Source organism: Camelus dromedarius, chromosome 15, assembly GCF_036321535.1.
Source record: "Camelus dromedarius isolate mCamDro1 chromosome 15, mCamDro1.pat, whole genome shotgun sequence".
NCBI classification, from domain to species: Eukaryota; Metazoa; Chordata; class Mammalia; order Artiodactyla; family Camelidae; genus Camelus; species Camelus dromedarius.
Window position 1 is genome coordinate 11,228,631 of NC_087450.1, and position 9,941 is coordinate 11,238,571.

Below are 9,941 nucleotides of genomic sequence, written 5' to 3' on the forward strand. Positions count from 1 at the left end.
ACTTGGGCCCAAGTTCAGTCGAGCAGAGTTATGAAGGCCTGGTGCTTCCTTGACTCTGCCCGGGGCAGATGCCAGCCTGGGGCTACTCACGGAGGTAGCTCTTCCCTTCCAGCTCCCTCAGGTTTGGGGGCTCAAGCATCCCCCCGACCCGGTCCCTGGAGGTGCAGATCAACATCGGGGCTGCTGTGGCACCTCCAGGGGGGGGCCCCATCCTCCTACTGCCTTCTGCTTCTCTTTTTTCCACTCAGCTATTCAATACTTAAGAACACCCTTAGTCTACTGGCCCTAGGCCTCAAGGATGCGGTGGGGTGGGGGGGCCAAGACCCCACGCTCGCTGCCTCAGGGAGCTTGTGATCTAACGTGGAGAAGGGGGGATGAGTGAACTGTCGGCCTCAAACCACGTGCTACAACGGGTACCTGAAGTGCCGGGGGTTGTGGGGCTGGAGAGGTGGCCACACCCCGCTTGGATGAGGGAAGATGTCTAAAGCTAAGGCCTGGAAAAGAAGCCGAAGTCCAGGGAAATCAGGGCGGGGGAGGAGGAAAGGAAGTGGCTGAGGGAGGGGCCAGCTCAGGCAAAGACTCGGGATGGGAATAGCCCAGTGTCCCTATGGCCCGGTGACAGGTAGGTGCGCCATATGTCTCCCGCCCAAGGGGCAGGGTAGTTAGGAGTAGGCAGGGGCTGCATCTCGAGGGAGCTAGACTGGGTCCCTGAGGGCAGTGGGGTCACTGAGCCATCTTATAACAAAGAGAGTCATGATCAGACTTGCAGCTGAGAAGGCTGGAGCTGGCTGAGGCGGGGGATGGACTGGCACGGGAGAGACTTGAGGGGAGGGAAGGAAAGTGGAGGTCAGGAGGCCTGAGGGTCTTCCACTAGAGAACCATTAGGTGGCTGGGGTGGGTAGCCGCGGTGGGTAGCCGTGGTGGGGCCGAAGGATATGAATTCAGTTCTGTCTGAGACATGTTGAATTTAAGTACTTGTGGGGTGTGTGCAGGGAAGAGGGCCTAGCCAGACAGAACCCAGGGACCCCGCGAAGTGTCCCAGAGGGTGTCACAAAAAGGCAGCTGACAGTGACCTTGGAGAAAAAGAGTTTTGTGGAGTGTGGTGGGAGCAGAAGCCAGATGTGCTGTGGGTTGGAAAGTCAGTGGGAGGTGAGCAGGTGGAGCTGGCCAGTGTGGACAATTCTTAAAAGAAATTCAGTTGTTGGGGAGGAGAGAGCCCAGGTAGTAGCTGGAGCATGATGGGGGGCAAAGGGGAGGCTTTGTCAGATGGAAGGTTCTACATCTGTGTTGAGATACTGATAAGCAGGAGTCTGAAGAGAGTAAATACGCGGGAAGAAGGAGGTCAGCCCAGGAGTGCTCTCCCCGGATGGGCAGGGGGAAGGTGGAGCTCAGGGTGGGGTCTGCCTTCGTGGGGAGGGATGGCCACAGTGGGCCAGCAGGAGGGCAGGCCTGGAGCAGAGTGATGATGAGAAGCTGAGGGGTTCCTTCTGATGCCTTCTGTCCTCACCCCGAGGTGGGAAGATGAGTGGGGAGCTGGGGGTGGGGTGGCTGAGGAGAGCAGAGGAGGCTCAAGGTGGCCTCTGTGGAGAATGGGAGATGGAATTGACTGGCCGTGTCCCCAGGGTTGGGGGGCTTCCAACCAAGCCAAAGTCAGAGACAACGGTCTCTACTAGGTGGTCAGGTTCAAGTGGGAAGAGGTGGATGCTTCTGCCAGTCAGGCTGGAGGGGCTGAAGTGATGGCCCCTGGGGTCCAGGTTGGGGAGGATGTAAAGACAGCTGTAGGGAGTCTGGGGCCTGAGATCTCAGTGGTCAGAACACAGATAGTGGGAGTGAGGGGGCACTGGAGGGACAGGGACTTGGGGGAGGGGTGGTCCAAGAGGGGAGGGTTTGGATTGAAGGAGCCTGGGTGGAGCAGCCCTGGGCGGGGACCAGGTCCAGGGTGTGGCCTGGGAATTGGTTTATGCAGCATGCTGGACAAGGTCCATGGAGAGAAGGGAGACACAGAACTCAGAGGCCGGAGGGCAGGACGCTTACCTACGTGGCCACGCTGGCCGAGGAAGAGGCAAGACCTGGGCCAGAAGGGGCACCGCGAGCCCCTTGGCAGAAGGGCAGGAAAGACGGAAGATGTGTCATTAAATGGTGGCGCATGTGGGCCCTGGGCTGGGGTGCCGCCGGAGGCGGGGGAGAAGTCTGGGCACTAGGGAGGTCCTGACTGCTGCTCCCAGCCCCCATGCACCCCCTTCCCTCCCATCCCCCTCACCTTTCCTCTCTCTGCTCTCACTCTCTCCTCAGATCGAAACCAGCCAGCTAGAGCCTGAGATTGCCCGGGCCACGAGCAGCCCGACAGTGGTGTACAACAAAGGGCTGTGAGGGGCCGGCCGGCCGGCCTGGGGACGCGGTGTTGTCCGGGCCGGGAGGTGGGAGCAGCGAAGGAGTCGGAAGGGCTGCCCCTGCAGGGAGGGGCAAGCTGAGCCCCCCAATCCTGGGCCACCTGGGGGAGCACCCCCCACCCCCACAGGGGCAGGGAGACTAATCTATTCACGCGTTAACATAAGGGAGAGGAATTCTGACACATTTACTACAAAAATAATCAAGTGCATTTCTGGGCCTTACGTGGGGTTGTCAAAACTCTACTCAGCACAATTATGTGTGAAGCTGAAAAACTGTAGAGTGCCCACAGGGTAGGATTAGGATCTTTTTCTACTTTGATTTCTTTTTTATTTTTATTTTTTATCCGAATCAAGCCTTGGTCGCAGCTGCCCAGAGGCAGCAGGTGGCCAGCAGTGGGAGTAGGCGTAGGCCTGGGAGCTGGGTGGTTTGGTGGCTGGGCTGGTAGATTTAAGATCTACTGGGCTGGGCTGGGCTGGGGAGGGGAGGGGAGGCAGTCTACACCTCACAGGATGAACCAGCTCTATCTGAGTTTCTCAGGAGGTGGCCCAGAAAGTCACTGGAGGCCTCTGGAAGATTCCTTGGGCAGCTGGCTCTGAGGATGGCCAGCCTTCATTCATGCCACACCTGCATGAAGCCCAGTGACAGACTGGGGCTGGTGTCACCCTTCATGGAGCCCTGATCCATTTCAGGCCCCTGAGATGACCCCAGCTCCAGACAGAAAGCCCTAAGAAGGACCAATGTTTGGCAGGAACTGTGGGCCTCCACTCTGGCCCTTGCGGGAAGACCTTTCTTCCAGGCATAGCCTGGGAGCCAGGTAGTAGGGTCAAGGGTGGGACTGGAGCCAGGGTGACTGCCATCCTTTCCAGCCACCAGGGCCACCTGCTCCATCCCATCATCTCCTGAGTTGGGGGATCTCTTGCAAGAGAATGCAGAGGCCAGATCTCTAGGCATCTACCTGAAAGCATCAATCTAGGAATGACAGGCCCTGTCTTGGCTGTGTGATCTTGAGCAAGTCCACTCCCTTCTCTGAGCCTCCACTCCCTGTCTGGAACCAGAGGATTGGATTGAAGGGTTCCTACCTGCTCTTCCAGCGAGACTTCATCTTTGCCTGTCCTGCTCAGATGCTGGGCAACCCAGGCATATCTCCAACGTGAACAGTGGACTGGGAATGGGGCAGGATCCTTTGGGAATGGCCAGCTGTTGGCCTCAGAACCTGGGCCTTGCCTTTCTGTATGTGAACACACCTCCTGGGAGCACTTGACCTTTGCCAAACACTTCACAGTTCTGAAGGAGGAGATAGCGCGCCTGCCCGGGCCTGAGTGTGGGCCCACACATTTATGCCGCCGCCTCTGACCCTGCACGGCCACTGAGGCCCCTTGCCACTGGCTCTGTCTCCTTCCCATTTGAGGGCCAGGAGAGGGGAGGGCTCTGCTGGAGTTTTGCAGGGGAAGGCAGGGCCTGAGGTGGGGGTGAACAGGTAACCCCTTATCTAAAGGGCCCAAACAAAGAGGAAGCCTGGTCCTCAAACTCCCCTCCCCTGACCCCAACTGGAATGGAGCCCTCCGTGTGCAGCCAAAGGGCTCTGCTCCCCTGGTGACTCTGCCTGGGGAGAGACCTGGCTGGAGATGAGACCTGGCTGGAGCAGTTGTGGGAAGGCCTAGTGCAGGGCAGCAAGGTGGTGGCCACGGGGGGTCCTGCCATCCTTAGGGCAGGGGAGCTGTGGTGAGGTGGGCCTTCCACGGGCACTGACCCCCCAGAATCCCCCAGCCCGGCCCTGTGCCCCAAGCCAGCTCTGCAGGATGCTGCCCTGAAAGCTCCCCACTCTCCTGCGGAGCAGCCCACCCATCAGGAGGGGGAGGAGGCAGAGACAAGCATGGAGGACAAAACAGTAGAGTGGGTACCACAGTGGGGGGGCACAGGGAGTTTTTAGCTAATCCCGCCATAATGTGAATGTGCCATGACTGGGGGCTGGGCATGTCTGGTCCTCTTTTGAAAAGCTCATTTCGAGCTCACCTTGCCCCACCTCTCACAGGGTCTTGTTCTTGTGCATTTCACCTTGGGACCAATACTGCCCATCACCTCCAGGGACCTGGCCGGGATGGGATCTTTCCAACTCTGCCTCTGTGCTGGCTGCCCTCGCCCAGCCCGACCCCTGCCCCAACCCTGTGAGCCCTGTGGCCTCAGCATCTCATAACCTACTTACTTTTTCTCCCGGATGATTTCCGGTCATGCTCCCAGTGCAATTTCACGTGAGCTAAGGGGGCTTTTCCTGAGGGAGTGGGCAGCAAAGGATCCTTATAGCTCAGGGTACTGGTGACAGGGTTTCAGCAGGCCATGTTGCTAAATCCTGGTCTGGCTGCAAAAAGTACCATGAGGGGAAATTTTTGGCCACCATCCATCCTCCACTCTGCTGAGACCAGGGAAAGGGAGGCCTTGTGGGCAGATTGGTTCCTAACTGAGGGGGAGGCTGAGCTGGGACCCAGAGGCTGGAGCCTGGTCCAGCTGTGCCAGAGTACAAGGCGTCCCTGCAACTGGTTCTCCAGCCCTGGTGTACCTGCCGACCCTCCTCCGTTCACGCCAAACATCCCTCGGTTGTGGGGACGCCCTTCTCTCATTTCCAGAGAGCAATCTGAAAGCACAGGGACTAAAAGCCCAAGATGTCAAGATGGCCAGCAGACTCCTTTCCAGTTCCTGACTTCCAGTTCCTGAGCCAGCTGCTTTCCTGTCCTGGGCCTCTAGCCCGGGAGCAAGGAGACATCCTGAGAGGAGGAGGGCCAGCGGGTGGAGGCAGGGTGGTTTTCCACCTGGAGTGAGGTACCAGCACACACGCCTTGGCCACACCCAGGGGACTTGGCGATGTCTTTTTAGCCTTCTCAGAAAATTTCTCAATCTCTGTGATTTATGTAACACTAATGTGCTGTGGGCAATAAATGATTGATTTAAAACATCAGGGCTCAGCTTTGTGAATTGTGGTGGGGAGAGGAGAGATTAGGGATTTTGTGGAAAGGCCCCCGAGGAAGGCGCTGACCAGGAGGGGTCAGGCCCACTGGGAGGCCCAGGTGGAAAAGGAGAGGAAAGGACAGAAGAACATGTGAGAACAGGAAACTGGACAAAGAGGGTGAGTTGAAACTCTGCCGAAGGACCCCCTTTACAGTGGTTGCTGAGTAGAGCACCTACTAAGGGTCCCACTGCAAAAGATTGAGTAGATGAGGGATTTTGGTAGATTCTCCCACGCTGCTGAGGTCCAGGGGACAGGGAGGAGGTGTGGGAAGGGGAGGGGGATTCTGAACTGCCTGGAGGCCAGGAGGGGCTTCATAGGAGGAGGTCTGAGCCAAGTGGAAAGCTACCTGATGTTGGCCATTGTACCTGGCACCATCCCTGGGAACTCTGCCCCCTCCTAGCTCCTCCACAGTCCCCCAGGGCCAGGCCTCGGCCACCTCCTCACAGCTCTGGCTCCTCCAATTCCAGGCAGCCCCCGGGTTCCTGAAGGAGGGAGGCCTGGCCTCTTCTCTGGGACCTCCAGCATCCCCAGCCCTGCAGGGAGAAGATGATGGCCTCCCATGCCAGGGGGACCATGTAGCGGAGGTGGGGTTCATGGCTAGGATCAGGAAGACCCACGTTCCAGTCCCAGTTTAGCCCCAGCATGACCGTGACTTCTAGCCCGTCCCTTTCTTTATTCACTGGTTTGTTCAGTCAGATGTTTTATGAAACATTCTCCCCAGCAGAGCCTAGTGTCCTCGGCTCTAATATGTCAAGACCAGCATTGCTCGCTGGACCGGGGTAAGGACTGGATAGACCAGGTGAGGAACACACGCAGACTTCTCTCAGGCCTCCCCGGTGTCACGGGGGCTGCTGCCTCCCCTTGCCTGGGCGCTGGGCCTCTCTAGGAGGGTGGAAGGAGGGAAAGGGGTGGGGGAGGGATTGTAACCAAGCAGGACCCGATGGGGCCTTCCAGGGACAGACCCCTCCCCCATATCCTCTGCTGTATTTCCTCTCTGAAGTACCCAGATAATTGTAACCAAAAAATGGCTTCCCTCCTGCTAAAGCACAGAGGTCGGGATTCGGCAACAGGGTCTGGCCTCAGAGTGATACTTCTAGGTCAGGGGGCTTCTGGTCTCTGGGGAATTTCTTTGCCAAGAGCCTCACTGGCCACAGCCCCCACCTGGACGGAAATCCTTGCCTCTCAGGACTGACACAAATCCCTCCTGGGAGCTGTTTGTTGTTTTTAGCTGGTTTGGGGGCTCAGCTCCTGCCCAGCCCGGAGATCATTAACACTCCAGGAATGCGGCTTCTCTTGGCCCCATCCCCACCCACTGGCCCCTAGGGCCTCCCTCCTCCCACTCAGCCCAGGGTTAGAAGGAGAGTCAGAATGCTAGGGGATGAGGGCAGTGATGAGTGACCCTCTCCCCAGGCCCTGGGGAGCCCGACCTCATTTTCAGAATGGAGCTTCCCCCAGCCCCCCAGAGCTGCCGCTGCTCCTGCCACCTCACCCCTCCTGCTGCCTCTAGTTAGCCCCCAAAACAGGAAGGTCTTGGCCACTCCCTGCAAGGCCTAACCCCCCCGCAGGCCCATGCTCCCCTGCAGTACCAGGTGTCTCTCTCAGGGCGGTGCCCAGAAGTGCTCATTCTCCATGTCCCACTCTGAGGTAGCTGTCAGAGCTTGGCTCCTTTCCGACAGGCTCCTCCTCAGCCAGAGCAAGAATCTGGAGGCCCACCACACCCCAGTTCCCTCGGCCTTGTGATGGGGTAGAGAGAAGGAAGGAGAGAACAAAATGGGGAAAGAGAAGGTGCACAAAAGGGCTGACAGAGGCACCAGACGCCCCCAGACCCCAGGCAGGCCCAGTGGGGATGTGAAGGATCCCCAGCCACCTGGGCTGGCTCTCCTCCTCGTCACATGTGAGCACGGCCAAGGGAGGGACAGTACAGCAGGGCCCTCAGTCCCTCCAGAGGTGAGCTGCAAGAAGCCCGGTGCTGTTACAGAACAAGGGCAAAACACTGGGGACGTCAGTGAGCCAGCTGCGGCAGGGCCAGGTCAGCTGGGAGCCACTGGAGGCCTTACTGACATAGTGGCATCATCTTTCAACAGAGTGGAGTGGAGTGTGAACAGGCAAGACCGCTGGGGAGACCAGGGAAGAGGCCATGGTGGCAGTCGAAGTGAGGGAAGATGGGGCCTGGGCCAGGATGGGGATGGACAGAAGTGAAGGGATGCAGGACTGACCGGCTCTTGGTGATTGATTGCAGAAAGGATGGCAGAGAAAAGTCAAAGATGGCCCTGGTTCCTGGCTTAGGCAGCTGAGGAGATACATGGTGATACCATTTCTCAGCACTAAGGAACAGAGAAGGAAGGACAAATGTGCAGAGACGATGATGCGTTCTGTTCTGCAGGTTATTAGAGGTTACTATGAGATCACCAAGTTCAGATGTCAGGAGACAATTGGGGGTGTTTGTCTGGAGCTCGGGAGGCAGGTCGGGATTGGATATGCAGACTGGCAAGTTATCCATTTATTGAGAGCACCTGAAGCTAAAGGACCAGTGGCAACCATCTGGGGGGTGGGGTATATGGGGTAAGAAGAGGAAGACCTGGGTTGGAACCTCGAGGAGTCCTTATCTGTGAGGCCTGGGTAGAGGCAGGGAGGCTGGTCTGCCAAGAAGCTCAGCCACAAGAAATGTGTTATGAGCTGAATTATGTCCCACCAAATTCATATGTTGAAGTCCCAACACGCAGTACCTCAGAATGTAACTGTATTTGGAGGTAGAGTCTTTAAAGAGGTAATTAAGTTAAAATGAGGTCATGAGGGTGGGCCCTAATCCGGTATGACTGGTGTCCTTAAGAGGAAGTTTGGACACAGACAGGCAAGGAGGGAGAACACCACGTGAACATGAAGACAGCCATCTGCAAGCCTAGGACGGAGACCTCAGAAGTCAGCAACCCTGCTGGCACTTCGATCTCGGACTTTCAGCTTCTAGAACTGGGGGAAAACACATTTCTGTGTGTAAGCCACCCAGTGTGCGGTGCTGGCCATGGCAGCCCCAGCAGACTGATACAGGAACGGAAGATAAGCAGAGAGTGGTATCCCGGAGGACAAGGGAAGAGAACGCTTCAAGTCAGACAGGGTGTCCACAAATTTATCAGGCGCTGAGAGCTGAAGGAAGATGATGACCAAGGTGTGTTTCTTAAAAGGACCTGGAGAGAATGATCTCAGTGGAGTGTGGTCGGGGCAAAAGCCAGATCTCCGTGGGTTAAGTTAGCCGGACTCTCACTGACTGCCAGTGTAGCTAATTCCTTACAGAAGTTTGGTTGTGAGTTGGGCAGAGAAACATGACGTGGCTGAAGCATGACATGGGGCAAAGGGAGGGCTTTAGAACGGAGACTCCTGGGCACTTTGAAACTGATGCACAAGAGTGAAAGGGACCGTAAAGGCGGGAAAGCAGAAGCACCACCCAGGAGCGAGGAGGGCCTTCCCTGGCCAGAAGGAGGGAAGGGTCTTGGGTGATGACAGGAGGCAAGTGGAGAGAATGGGTTGGATGCAGGCGGTGTGGGTCCGGGGGTGGGAAGCCGGGTAAGAGGCTAGAGCTCCCTGGCCCCTCCAGATCCACCCCGCAACCTTCTCCACCCACTGCCCTCTCAGCTTCTGGGTAACTGCTCCCGCCCTTGGCCTCTTCAGGCCTAAGGGCCATGTGGATTCCCCACGGTTGCCAGCCCTGGGGTACTGCAACTTCTCTTGGTTTTCCAGAATTTGTTAATTGTTCCTTTATTCAACTCTCCTCAAAGCGCTCCATTTGAAGAGACCCTCTCTTTCCACCAGGCCCCTGACTGACATGAAGGTGTTCCTTTTTAGTGCTTCTTTTTCCCCTCTGAAGGGGAAGTGAGGCCCTCTGCCGAGGGTAAGGGAGGAGAGAGGTTTGGGGGAGAAGCTTGTGGGGGAGGATGGAGACACCTGTGGAGAACGGGAGTGGGCTTATTCACAGGGTGAGACCTCAGCTGAGGCTGGGACCTCGGACTTCGAGGGGTGCCAACCAGAGCGCTTGCCTGATGTCCTCAGACTCAGCTGCAAGGGCAGATGGGAAAACAGGCCCAAGCAAGTTTGTGATTCTGCCAGGCAGGTGCAACTAGGGGACAGGGACAGGGTGATGTCAGGGAGATAACAGAGGAGTGTGAGAGGTCAAAGCATGGATGTAGAGGGAAATGTGTGAGTGCGAGGGCAGGACGTGCGGTCGGAGAGGAAAGGACATCTGAACATGTGATTTGAAAGAAGGCGCAATTCTGGGTCCTGATACCTCCTGGGGGTGGGTGGAGATGAGGAAAGAAGGGGATGAGAGGCTGAGGTGCTGGTGGGTTGTCCGCGTGGACCCCCAGGTCGTGGGGAGACAGAAGGACCAAGAGCTGGTAGCCACAGTTTTAGACAAATGAGGGGGCTGACCGGGACATGCAGCCGCACACCCACACACACCCACATGGTCACACTCACATACGCACGCCCACAGCCCTCCCAGACACTCCCAGACACCCTCACATGCACTCACCCTCACACACACCCCAGACAGCAGATG

The 9,941-nt window shown here is 57.4% G+C and overlaps 1 protein-coding gene across 1 annotated transcript in view; it reads left to right on the top strand.

The window, feature by feature from the left end:
* Nucleotides 1–5,338, top strand: part of SFXN5 (sideroflexin 5) — a 114,009-nt gene extending 108,671 nt beyond the window's left edge. Inside the window, 1 exon segment of the mRNA XM_031467263.2 lies at nt 2,293–5,338. Within this exon segment, the coding sequence (XP_031323123.2) occupies nt 2,293–2,370 (78 nt within the window). The 3' untranslated portion in view covers nt 2,371–5,338.
* The last annotated feature ends 4,603 nt before the right edge of the window (nt 5,339–9,941 follow it).